The sequence below is a fragment of the Miscanthus floridulus genome, chromosome 1 (assembly GCF_019320115.1).
Source record: "Miscanthus floridulus cultivar M001 chromosome 1, ASM1932011v1, whole genome shotgun sequence".
Lineage (NCBI taxonomy): Eukaryota > Viridiplantae > Streptophyta > Magnoliopsida > Poales > Poaceae > Miscanthus > Miscanthus floridulus.
In genome coordinates, this window is record NC_089580.1 from 70,912,636 (window position 1) to 70,925,917 (window position 13,282).

General features: G+C 44.8%; 1 protein-coding gene across 5 annotated transcripts; it reads right to left on the reverse strand.

Annotated features, from left to right (window-relative positions):
* Positions 1-3,911: 3,911 nt before the first annotated feature.
* Positions 3,912-10,415, reverse strand: LOC136535900 (U-box domain-containing protein 70-like). 5 transcript variants are annotated; one of them, XM_066528355.1, is made up of 11 exons: positions 10,034-10,415; positions 8,866-9,609; positions 8,594-8,646; positions 7,813-7,934; positions 7,630-7,734; positions 7,058-7,163; positions 5,967-6,536; positions 5,086-5,859; positions 4,931-4,994; positions 4,856-4,887; positions 4,474-4,574 (listed from the first exon to the last, which is right to left on the reverse strand). In XM_066528355.1, coding segments are annotated over exons 2-10 (1,953 nt in total). In that variant the 5' UTR covers positions 9,023-9,609; positions 10,034-10,415; the 3' UTR covers positions 4,474-4,574; positions 4,856-4,885. The 5 variants fall into 5 exon arrangements, with proteins under 5 accessions (XP_066384435.1, XP_066384465.1, XP_066384458.1 ...); XM_066528338.1 differs by lacking the exons at positions 4,856-4,887; positions 4,931-4,994 and having other exon boundaries at positions 3,912-4,574; positions 8,866-9,048; positions 9,276-9,609; positions 10,034-10,414; XM_066528346.1 differs by having other exon boundaries at positions 4,437-4,574; positions 4,856-4,994; positions 10,034-10,413.
* Between the last annotated feature and the right edge of the window lie 2,867 nt (positions 10,416-13,282).

The window sequence follows — 13,282 nt, forward strand, 5'->3', positions numbered from 1 at the left end:
AGCGTAGGCGAAAGCATAGGTGGTGGCGGCATTTCTCAACCAGAAGGGGTACGGGGATGGCGCCATTGCTAGGCTTTGCTCCGTCGAAGTCGACTCCTCAGGAGGTGGCGGGGCAGAGCTTGATGATGGGGCGTCGTCGTGTGCCATCGGCGTCTTTCCCTTGTCCAGGCTCAGGCTAGACAGGTCCCCAACCAGGGACCTTATGCCAACAGCTGGGCGTGGGATACCGATGGAGCGCGGCGCGCCACCCTAAGCTTGCGGGGTGCCAGGGTGGCCCCGCTCGCGTCGTGCTTGGCGAGCACGATGAGAGCGGCCGCCCGGGCGCCGTCTGCGCCTGGGCCGCTGATGCGCGATGTCGTCGTCGGTCGGTGAGGCCCGGGGCGTGAGGAGTACCATATCGTACTCATATCCTAGAGACATGAACTCTAGGCTCCCGAACCAGATCACCATGCCGAGACGTAGTGGTCGTACGGGGTCTGCCATCCGGAACTCGTTAGGATGATGAAGCTGACACATAGATCCCCCTACCTGGCGTGCCAACTGTCGGTGTTTTGGACCGGCGGGCCCTCAACCAACTAGTAAAAACGTACTGCGTGCCCCTAATCCCGGATGGTGATACAAAGAGACAAGGTTTATACTGGTTCGGACAATGAGTGACCTACGTCTAGTCTGAGAGATCGATCTTGTATTCCTTGCACCGAAATGCTCGTAGTAGGGGGTTACAAGCAGGGCGAGAGAGGGAGCTAGTCCCAGGTCTCTGCGCGGAGCGGCATGGATTGCTTGAGATGTTGATCTCTGGCGGCGAAGAAGCGTGCGTGTCACAGAATGTCAAGTGTGTGTTCGTCTACCTCATGAACTCGTGAGCCTCAACTCGTCGTCCCCGTCCTCTCTCTAGAAACGGTCCCGGTCTCTCCCTTTTATAGTTGAAGGGGGGACAAGGGTGATACATGTATCAGCTACGTGGCGTCGTGCGAATAGAGGCGGCATGTCCGAGTCCTGTAGCCTGTTACTGTGGTGGCATGGATGATGGAGTGGTCCTGCCCTTGAAGTGCTGGAGCAACACGCCGGTCACATCCGATCCTGTGCGACGTGGGAGCTCCAGTGATAGCTTGACGCAGGGTCTGGCAAGCGCCGTGCTGGTTGCTGTGTGTTGACTGTGTGAAGAGCCGAGGCTCAGTTGGTGCCGAGGCCGAGCCGTCGTGGGGGGGGGCTCGGCGTGCGCGAATCCCGAGGTTGCCGAGACCCTGAAGTAGACTGCCGAGGCGTGGAGGGAGCAGTTGGTCCTGTATGCTGATTCCGAGGCTATAGTAACCCGGACTTGACTCCCCACGCCGCGTTGTTCCTGGAGCAGGGGTTAGGCAGCATAGTGCGGTATGGGTGTCAGTCGTGGGCACAGTGCTAAGCACAGCGGCCGGTAACCCCTGCCCTGTCCTGTCCTGGACGGCATGGCTTCGAGGTGACTGGTGTCTCGTCGGCCACTCCGCTATGTCAAGCCGTCGTTCGGCTGACATCGCGGGAGCGGTTGAGCGCGCCGGTCGGACGTGACATTTTGTCCGAGAAGTTGGTCGAGGCGGGGGCGACGGGGTTGTTTTGCCGAGCCGGCCTTGGGTCGAGGCGGAGAATCGACATCTCGTCCGAGGCTGTACGCGCGGGGCCTCGAGCGAGACGGAGAATCGGTTCCCCAGCCGAGGCCTTTCGCGCGAGACCTTGAGCGAGGCGGAAAATCGGTAGGCCGTCCGAGGCCTTCCGTGCGAGGCTTCTGGCGAGGCTGAGAGTAGGTGGCCTCGGACATGGCCGGGGTTTAGCCAATAGTTGTCCCTTGGCTTTGATTTTGACGGGGTCTAAGCGATTTTTTCGATTGTTGCTTAGGGGACCCCTTCTTGTGGTACCCGATAACTCTGCTCTCCTAGATCTTTCTCTCTACTTAGATTTTGCAGTGTTCTAATCTAGTTCTCTTTGCCATCCCTATATGTGTTGAAATTGATTGAAGTTTTTTTTTGTCTATGGGAAAACAAAACCTGCATGTTTGAGATGGAAGAAAATAGGTGTGTAACACCATGATTGTTTATTTCCATCATGAGATTAGATTAATTGCTTCATACAAGTACATACAGAGGCTCCATTTTCGTGAAGAACAAATAGCAAACATTTTCTGGATTGATGCTAAAATGCAAAATGTGCCCCCTACTACTTCTTGGCCCAATGAAGGGATGTCCGAACTATACCTTGCCCTCAATAGCTTCTCTCAACTACTACAGCCTACAGGTAGTATTTCAATTTGATGACCTTTCTATTAATGTTATATACAAAGAGTTTATTTACATTCTATGTAGTCTCTGAAGTTTAGCAGTTCTGTGTAGCCTCTGAAGTTTAAAAAATTCAGCAATGCCTTCTCTTTATTCAGTCATAACATTCCAGGAGACAATCTATACAATTTGCTCTGCTTCCCAGACAATCACAATTTGCTAGGACTTTTGCTGCCTACCTGCACTGCACAAATTGCTAAAACTTGTGCTTCCAATTCAGTTACTGCACAACTGTAAGCAATGGCACAATTCACAGAACACAGTACAAGCACAATTTGCAGAACACAGTGCTTTCAATTGCAGCAGCCTCCATGCTCCCAGTCCAAGCTTGATGACCTCCATGCTCCCAGACAGCTGGAGCTCGATTTTGCGGACCGTGGCCGCGTACTGCAGGGCTCCAGCACCACACAGCTAGCGCATGGGAAACCGGCCTCTGCGACTCTGCGTTGCCAGCGGGCAAGGCGCAGAGCGCCCCCGAGGCGCCTAACTGGCCGGTGCGGCATCCGGAACGAGGACACCAGGGCTCCGCGGGAGGAAGAAGAGAAGGGAGGCCGACGCATGTGCTCGCGGGAGAGACGGCGGCGGAGGGGAAGGACCGAGTGTGGCGACGGCGGCGGATAAAAGACCGACGCTGCTGCTTTTTACCCTTAACGAGGCGTGTTGCTGGGCCGGAAGGACGTGCGAAGGAGGTGCAGCGGCCGGGCTCGCCTGGTCCGTTGGATGCTAGGGAACGGCAGGGGTGAAGCGACTGCCGGCTGCAGTCGTGAGGGTCGCCTTCTCGGGGTTACCTCGATGGCTCGATTCCTCGTGTAGCCGGAGGAGCGGATGTCGAATTTGCCGATTGCCGGATGCGTTGCTGGTGGCCGAGTGGGGCTGGGCCTTCTAGGCTTCTTACATGGGCTGGTAATTGCCTCCTATTGTACATTGGGCTCGATGTTCTTTGGGCTGGACCGCATGGAAATTTTCTCCACGGGCTGTTGATGGACAAGCAAATTGGTTGGCCTTCCTGTTGGCCCATCTCTTGGCATAACAATTTGATCTCTTAAATGCATGCAATGTACCCAAAAATATAAGGTGTTATTACTTCTTTTGAATCTAATAATTTTATAGAAAAAACACCAGAATCTTCAACACCAAATTTTTTTTAACACTCTTCAACACCAAATTAGTTTTATTATGTTAATATATTTTCTAGATGTGGTAAAAGTTAGAGAAGTTTAACATAGGACAAAACTTAAACAGCTTGGAGGTACATTTTAGAATGAAGCAAATACATAGTTGATTGCTTTCACTTGCTTCGATGTAGATAGATCAAATTTTCCCCTGTATTATTTGATGTTCTGTTGAAATTACTTGCTTCCTTCCTGTATCCACCCTTATCAGGTATTCAGTAAGCTTGATGCCTAACAGATACAAGTTACTTTGATCTTGATTTGTATAAGGCAATTTCCAAGAAAATTCTCTTTAATTTCGACTCCCCCTATTCCAATCTTTTCTATATACATAGTAAAAGCTATATCTAGACATGGAGGGAGTACACGACAAAAGCTATACATCTCAATGCAAAGCAAAATTTATGTACCTAAAAAAGTTAAAACAACTTATAATTTAGAATGGAGGGAGTACACGACAAAACCAAAGACGCATATGCACTTATTTGACAGATAAAGAGTCATCCGAAGAATTTGCCTGCTCGTGACCGTGAGGATCTCCAACCATAAGCATAGCCAGATTGAGACCTTCCGAAAGCAAAAGTAACGATGAGCTATCCTCGACTAATAAACAACTCCTAAATTCTTCAAGTTGTGCTTGGGAAATGAAGTATATTTGCCGTGCCATTTCATATGGAAATCATGAATTGTCATATACAGTACATAGAACTATTGCACCATTGACTAAATCTCCTCAAACAGCGAATGAATCAAGGCAGGATCATATACAGATAGATGATGCACACATCGTGAAAGGGAATCATTTTTTGGCATTCACAACTCAAATGGCATGCCTTATACCAAGGATTATCAGTTGACACAATTGAAACTCCAACAAGGGCCTGCCCTACCCCTGTGAAAATAGTTCTTGCAGCTTGTTCTGCCGGAGGTATTCTTGGATGGCAGAACGCAGTGCGTGATTGGGGATGGTATCACGATTTGAAAGAGTTTTGTTTGTTACTGGAGATGTATCATGCCCGCTATCCAGCCAGTATCTAAGAGCATCAGCTTCGTAGGTGAAGCCATCTGCTGCCACCTGAGGATCTCTCATGACAACCTGAAGACAACCAATATGTTATGGTAGGAAAGGTATACCACCGTCGAAACAAGACGAGTGGCTAGGGAGTGGGGCCTTGCACCAGAGGTGCGGCAGCCAGGGCCAGGCTGGGCTCCAGCCGGTTCAGTAGGAGATTAGTTAGGAGGAGAGCTATTTTAGTTGGACTCTGTTAAGTCAAGTTTGTTAGCCCTTAGATTTAGGAGAGGTTGGTTATTGAGTTGGTTATAAGTGTCAAACAATCAAGAGGAATAAAGATAAGCCTGAGATTGAGTTTATCTCACCTTGGGCCCTCAGGCGTTACTGTTCACGATCTTCCATTGTCATCGAGCTTCCAGCCAGGCGCCGAGCACGGCGCCACCAGTTCGTCGCCGGGGTTTCAAGTCCAGGCCTCGCATCTCCCACTCCTACTCCCTCAGGTCCCTAAGCTCCAACACAATAGCAGAAAGTTAACTATCTGATGGCAGCTCGCACCAAAAGAACAGAGACACCTTATATTTTCAGATCGTATCACCTGAGAGATTGGACAAAGGAAGTAGGATGGCGTGGCAACAGCTCTACTGCTTTCATTGAAGATGGACCGAAAAGATTGTGACAACGGCGAAGGAGCTTCCTTTCTCATAGGTTGAACCACCCTCCACACATTGAGTTCAAGATCAGGGCGTTTCTGCCTGCTGAGCTCCGAGCACTGCAGCCCAATCCGTGCAAGCTGCTCTGCCTGCACCAGTGGCCACTCACCTGCCGAGTGATCCAACACTGAGTGAAGGTCATTGTCATTCAATGCCTCTTGCACCACCCTTGTAAGGCGTATAGGTGCCCTTCCGGTCAAGAGGCGCAGGATTGTAATGCCAAAGGAGTAAGTGTCAGACTGTGGTGTCAGCTCCCCTGTGCCAAAGAACTCTGGGTCCATGTATGCCGGTGTGCCCATAGGCTGAGTGGTGAAGTGTGCCTCGCTGCCAGTGACACTGGACTCCAGCAAGAGACGGGAGATTCCAAAGTCGCTGAGCTTGCTCACCAAGTTTGCATCAAGGAGGATGTTGCCTGGCTTGAGGTCTCCATGCACAACTGGGTGAGGCTTGTGCTTGTGAAGGAAAATCAGTGCGGAGCAAACCTCCGTTATGATTTGGATGCGCACCTGCCAACTGAGTGGCAGGGTGTTGTTAACACAGTTCAGACGATCTTCCAGGCTTCCATTAGGTAAGAACTCGTAAACAAGGGCTGAAGCTTCAGGGCTGGCTCCGATAAGTGTGACTAGGTTTGGATGCCTCACTCTACTGAGTATTGCCACCTGAAAAAATAAATTAGAGCAACAAAACTCGTTGGCTTTATTCTTACTCCCTGTTGTTCCAATGCAATGTTGTATGGCTATACAAAGCAGCAAAAGAAGCATTTTACCTCTTGCTTGAACTGTGATTGGGCATGCAAGCTTTCAGTATTGAGTATCTTAATAGCTACTGTGGTGCTCCGGAGAAAACCTTTATAGACAGATCCAAATCCACCTTGACCAATGTTAAGTGAACTGCTGAATACCTGGGTAGCCTGCTCCAACTCCACCAAGGAGAATTCAGAGTTCATTGCTCCATAGGCACAAGGTTCTGTGAGTTCTTTCTCCATACGCATGTCCCTTGCCTCTTTAACCGCATCATCTCGTTCCCGCTTCACTTTACTGTACTCCAACTTTAGTGAGTTCACAAGAGAATCAGACGCTCTCATGCTCTCTCCTAAATAGCTGGCAACAGAGTCTAACTCTGATATGCGATGTTCCAGAAGGTGCTTCTGCTTGTTTGCCTCTTGCAATGCATTGGCATTCTTATTCCATTGGTATCTGTACCAATCGAGCTCATTTTGGAGCATCAAAGTTGCTTCCTTCAGAGTTTCTGTCTGTTCTTTCTGTTGTGAGATTTCTGCCTCTATTTCTTTCCTTATTTCCATATCCTTAATATACATATATTCCAATCTTTTAGCCTGTGAATGTAATTAGCAATTGTTGATAGAAAATTAGTGAAATCCCTGGACTAGTACAATGATCCTACTTTTTCTTTGACCTAAATAATGGTGTGAATAAAATACTAAAAATATATCAAGGCCTTTTTTATCAGCAGAAGTAGTTCTCATAACAAGACCACATTGCTGTAGTTCTTGAAAATTTTGAAATAACAGGTGGATAGATGCCAAAATGCTATGAAATGAATAAGATCCTTCTGTTTCAAGCATATAGATATGCAATATTGAGAAATAGTTAGTTAATTCAGGTTTGTAATCATGTTCTAAACTCCTTTAATATATACAAAACCAACTGTGGGGACCCCCCCCCCCCCACCCCCAACCCACCCACTCACCCCCCCCCCCCCCCCCCCCCCCCCGCCCCCCCCCCCCCCCCCCCCCCCCCCCCCCCCCCCCCCCCCCCCCCCCCCCCCCCACAGTATTTGCGTCAAAAAAAATATTGAGAAATAGTATATATGGACTATGCCAGAAAATTCTCACACCTCTAAATTAGGTTGAAGCAAACCCTGAAGATCCATTTTGGGATTGCCAACACCACAACTTGGCCGTGCTGATCTTGACTTGGTCAACAGGCAGTAATTTGCCTCCCTGGAAAATTCCCATCAACTTAAATGAGTGAAACAAAAGATTTACTTAGGCTTCAATGAATTAATAGTTTAATACTCATTCACATGAGGAAAAATAACAGAGATGCTACTGATAAATACAGATAATTTCAAGCAATGACTGTTAATCACCTATTAAATTAAATGCCAACTGTTACTCAACCATAAATCCACATACTACAATATATACAGAAATAAAAAGCATATTTTAAACCAATAAATCACATGCTAGCTATAAACATGTTCATTTAGTCAGGTAAAAATGACCTCTCATCAAGTAGTTCTATGTACATTGAGAAATGACCATTAATATATTTATATTACCTAGACTTTTATGAAGACTTTTTAAGTTACCTGGAATAGAAGCAAAATTCTGTATAGCTTAAGATTAACACAAGAGAAACCGTAGCTAGAATTGCTGAAGGGCCCATCAGCGATTTGAATCCTACCTGAAAAATACTAGCTTTCCTTTGCAAATAAACCACATATTGCAGTGTGAGTCAGCTTTTTGCATCACACTCAGTGCTGTCTGAGACTGTGGTGCTTTCATTTTCCTGGACAACACAAAAAAAACATTTCCTTGAAGATCAAATCTATTTCAGTTTGTAATACTTATAGACAGAGAGAGAGACCTCCTGTAATGTCTGTCTGCAGCTGCACCAATAACAAGTTCAGTGACACCATATATATTTATCAGATGAATAAGGCCCTCATCGATTTCGGTGAATAGAAACACCCGTTTCTCAGCTCTAACCTGATGATGGCAGAATATAGAATTTACTTGATGTTAAACAGAAACTGTGGATATTTCTCTATGAACGTGCTTATCAAGAAGTTCTTGGCACAGATTGTACTTAGTTTGTACTCGCTTTTAGTAATCAAGATGCAAGTATGCATTCATTGAATGAGTTCAAATAAGACAACCAACATATTGAAATGTGGGATTTGATTATGCCCAAGTTCATACTGGATTTGAGCCTTTACTTCTAATTTGTAGATTTAGTTATTTGGTCAATGAAAAACTGGCATATTTAAACTTTCAATCAGTACATGACAAAAGCAAAGCAAAGCATAGCATTACTAAGCACATAATTTTCATTTTCCTTTTCTTTGTTTTCTTCACACATATATAGGGGGTGTTTGGGACTGTTCCACTCCACGTTTTTCAGCTCCGCTCCACATTTTTTAGCCAAACGGTTTCAGCTCCACGCACTCTGTTCAAGGAAAAAAGGTTGAGCTCCACACACTCCAGGTTTTTTGTGGAGCTGCTCCACGGTGAAGTTCGTAGAGCAGAGTTTATGGAGCAGTCCCAAACACGCCCATAGCACACCTATAGTCCCTGGGACTGTGTAATGCATGTTTCCACATAAGATTTTATAGAACAAATAGAATAGCAAAATTGATGTCATGCACCTTTTTCCTTGAGCATTGATCCAGGTAGCAGTCCAAAATTTGCTGCCGGCTTTCTTAAGAATAACAAAAAAAAATCAGGTAAGATGATAATACTTTGCAACATACACTATGAACACTTAACGACAAAACAAGAAATAATAGTTAAGATAAAAAAAATATATCACAGCAAGCAATCAACTGAAGATTTTGGCAAGAAACAAGTACATCTTTTCATTTATTCACAAGGGGCTATCAAATTCAGGACAAATGGACAATCACTGCACATAACTAACCAAAGTTTGGTGATGTTACTATGTGGACGATGATGATCTGTGCGCTGTCAGATACATGATCAATAACCCAAGACAGTATGGATTTTCCATCCCTTGGTTCCTCAGGAAGTGCAACAAATACTCTGTCTCTAAAAAGACTCTTCTGGCTCAGCATCATGTGTGCAGCTGCAAAGGTGCTAAGGCCTAGGAGGACCAGAGAGGTATTATTCTTTTATACGGTACCAACCAGGTCACCGTTCAGCCGGCTGATGTATACAGAATAAAATACTGACATGAATAGGAAACAATTGCTCGTTTGACAATGTAAAAGTGCTGACTGCTTGACCCGCATTAGCAAACGGTAATGCAAGAGAGAAAATTTGAATGGAGTGTCTAAAATGCTTTATTTGAAGCATCCTTTGACTCAATACCTCACCACAAATTCTCTGTTGACTGCCACTTCGTTTCAAGAAGAATCACTTGAAGTCTCTTTCCAAATTTACATGGAGGAGCTGTGTCCGATAGACTAGTAGACTGTAGACTCCCACAGAGAACGTTACTTACCCAAGTCTTTGTAAGTCACCTTCAGATCTCAGTCAAGTCCAACAAATGGATTGGTGTATTATTGTAGTTTCTTCCAATGAATATGACAGGTGAGGTGTAGTACATCGGTAGTATAGTGGAAGAAGTCCACTCGTTTTTCTGTATCCTAAAAGGCTTTTCACACTTGGCCAGTAATAAAGAACAAAAGTTCTTCAGATATCCCTACATAAATCATTGGTGATTCAGCATTATTGGAATGTAAAGGAGATGGATAAGATACCAGAAAATAAACCCGATAGCCAACACGCTGTAGTGCAAACGACACAGTGAAGCAGTAAATAGTTCGAGAAATTTCATCTTCCGATTAGTCTTCACGAACGTAAAATCATTACATATTCACCTCCAGCTATCTACAAGAGCCACAAGACGACTGACTACCTTAGCAAAGTAAGCATATGTAAAATCTCGTGCAATCTCAAGAAATACTCATCTTCGGTGGTTCAAAGAAACTAGTGGATACATGAAGGATGATTAACCGTGACTATCGATGAACTAGGTTCGAATCTAAGCATGATGAAACATGAAATGACTAGGGAGTCCTGCTAGTGAATCCACGATTGCAGAAGGCTAGGACTAGGAGAAATACCTCTCCGAGCTCTGTAGAAGCCCACTAGTAAGTAGTGATGACCCATGTCATGCGGATGTGGATTGCACAGCTTCAAAGCGAAGCAGGCTAGAGCCCGGAGCCGCCGGCGCCCTGGCGGCGCAGAGCCCACCGATGCGGGGCAACGGAATGCGTGCGCAAGCCGCAAGCGTAACAACGGGGCGCGGCGAGGCAGGACGCAGGAGGGAGGGACTACGAGATGACGGGCTCATCGTCCTCGGCACGGAAGGCTCCACCACAGTGGCCCGCGCGGGGAGCCATCGGCGATAGCCGTACGCCGTAGTGGCGCTACGGCGAGCGGCGGGTGCCGGGGGCTGCAGCGAGGCGAGTCAGAGTCACACGCTTCTATCTGGAATGCATCGCGGCCCAGTCCCAGAATATCGATACCTGCGTTGGGCTCATAGGCCGAACGGCAGAAAAATTACCTGCGTTGGGCTCATGGGCCGAACGCAGAAAAATGGAGCATGGGAAGGGCGGTGGCGGACTCGGGATTCATCCTGGGATGCAAGTCCCTATTTGGTCCATCTCGTGTGATCGATCGAAGACGACAATGATCAGGTGTACATTTTTATTGACTTTAGCGAGAGATTAGATTTGCATATATTCGAGTCCACAAAAAAGTCATGGAGCTTGATATTTAACCATGATAGTATGGAACTTAAAGATATTTAACCTCTGCGCTTTGCAACGAGAGAGAAAAAATCTAATAAGGTCGTATTTTAACTCGATGCGGTCTTAATATTCATTCTCATATTATTGTCAACATTAACTTATATTATGGTCATAGATTCAAAATTTTATAGAAAGGATAAACATAAATAGATATATAACGAGTTTGATAGTTTTTCTCCTGTTACAACGCAAGGGTAAGTTTGCTAGTTTAAATAAACTAGCAAATATACTAACGTGATGCTTGTGTTAAAAATAATAATCTAGTTAGTTTTGCTGAATTAATTAGGTTTAGTCTAATTTTAAATTAAATGAATTCTAACGAACCGTTTGGTTGTTAGGTTTGCAACGCTAACGTAAACAAATTGGGGTATATAGGGGCTCTTGTGTTCTTGCCCCTACTTTGATGTACAATTGTGATTTTGCCTTCATTTTTCTAACTTTGTGATTTTGCCCTTAACTGTTCACAAGTCAACGCGATTTTGCCCCTGGTCAACGGTAAAAACAGGGGCAAATTCGCGTTGACCAGGGGCAAATTCGCGTTGACTTGTGAACAGTTAAGGGCAAAATCACAAAGTTAGAAAAACGAGGGCAAAATCATAATTGCACATCTGTGTAAGGGGCAAGAACACCATTTTCCCAAAAATTATACCTACAGACATTATTGGAAAACGGATGATTTGAACTAATATCATTTACGTTTACATTACCAGTGAACGAACCAAACGGCTTCAAGATCAACAGATATTTTGTACATCCTCTCGCCCTCTCTCTTTACACTCGTGCTTTTTGCCAACATGCCAGAGATGTTTTTTAATGGTGGTGGTTGGGCAATGTTGAATTGGGAGGAGCATTTGTGGTTTTTTGGTCTAGTGGCGATCTGTTTGGTATTTGATCTTCTTTGAGGGCTAGGTGATTGATTTTTTTTGGGATAACTAGACTAGTTGAGTGCCCGTGCGTTGCTACGGGTAAAACATCTCATGACATACAACCACACAAGTAAAATATATGTAGAATCCCATGCCATCACAAATAATTAACATTAAAACACATAATTCAAACTAATTTATTTGAAATAAAGAAACCAGTTCCCGATTCTATTAAGATGAGATAGCATTCCTAAATGGAGGGGGCAAACAAATATAGTTGGCTTTGTGAAGTGCAGATATTGGGTGTCATGCCAATTCAGGACCAACATATGTGTTCTATTCTACCTCTGCCATCAATCAAAAACTCTAGAGTGACCGATGCATTCAATAACTATTTTTATCAAGTTACTTATTCTCAATTCTCATACCCAAGCAATAATTTGGAGCAAGGGGAAAGCAAATACTTCACTGCAGTTTGAACATAAAGGACTCACTGTGTAATAAAATATTTGAGTTTACAACACAAAATTATGAAGTTATGCAAAATGCAGGAAAAGAAAAAAAAAACTAATGCTCTAGACCATGCTAAAATGGCTGAGCACAGTGAAATCAATAAGGAGACACTGAGATCTCAGAATGACTCATTTTGCTCGAACAAATGCTGCAACAGCTGGGGACAAATTAAGAAATTGGATCAAGCGCCAGGAGCTACCATCCTACCACTGCTGAAAAGAACAAGCATAACAAGTTTTTCAAAACCTGAGCTGAAAGACCTGAATCATGCCACGACCTGCAAGTAAATAAGGAGCCATACAATCACTCACCACACCTAACCTGAGCCCCACTTTGCTAGTCAGAGAACGATGGGAATATTATGCACAGTTGTTTGCATCAGAATTCCATTGATATATGCTTGCCGGGAGGAACTCTCGGAGTAGTATTGGTTTTTCTGTAGGCAAACGTGGCCTTAATCCACAATAGTAATTTTACCTTTAATTGTAGGTATGGTTTTCAATTAATGTCTACACCCTATTTTAAGGAAGCAAATGAAGTAACTCGAGGAAACTATAGGCCACACAAGTTGAAGTCCTCTAAATCAAGTTTTCTTTCTGCCAGTAACTGGACTTCGGAATCCACTACTGGAAATCAGATTTTTTTTATAGAGTGTAGACCTACTGCTTTTCTGAACCAGAATAGTACTTCTCAGCTTCATGCATGGTAATAACTAATGCTCATATATTTGGGATAAAAAATAGTGTACCAGAGCAGCAGCAAGTCAATATTATCACAAGACAAGATTATGCTGACTCGCAATTCAGAGATATTGATATTTTGCAGTAACAAAAAAGATATATCTATGGATTCTCTGAAATTTCAGGAGTAAATCTGTGTAATGTTAAAAAGGTTTTCATTGACAATACATGTAGATCCGATGCTCAATAATATGTCATTTTCAGAAAGTTGGACAAGCCATGGCTGCCACTGCTCGTCTGCTCCGTTGCAAAGCTGCCGGATCCAAGGCCATGGCTGCCATTTCTCATATCAACATACAGCTCACAGTCAAATTGCTGGGAATTAATTGCTTACCATTCCATGGATTAAGCATTCAGTGAACCATGATTAAGTAGAGGCTGGTTTATTAATTGCTTAGCTTCATTAGCAATTTATATGTTTGAGAATGCACTACTCCTCT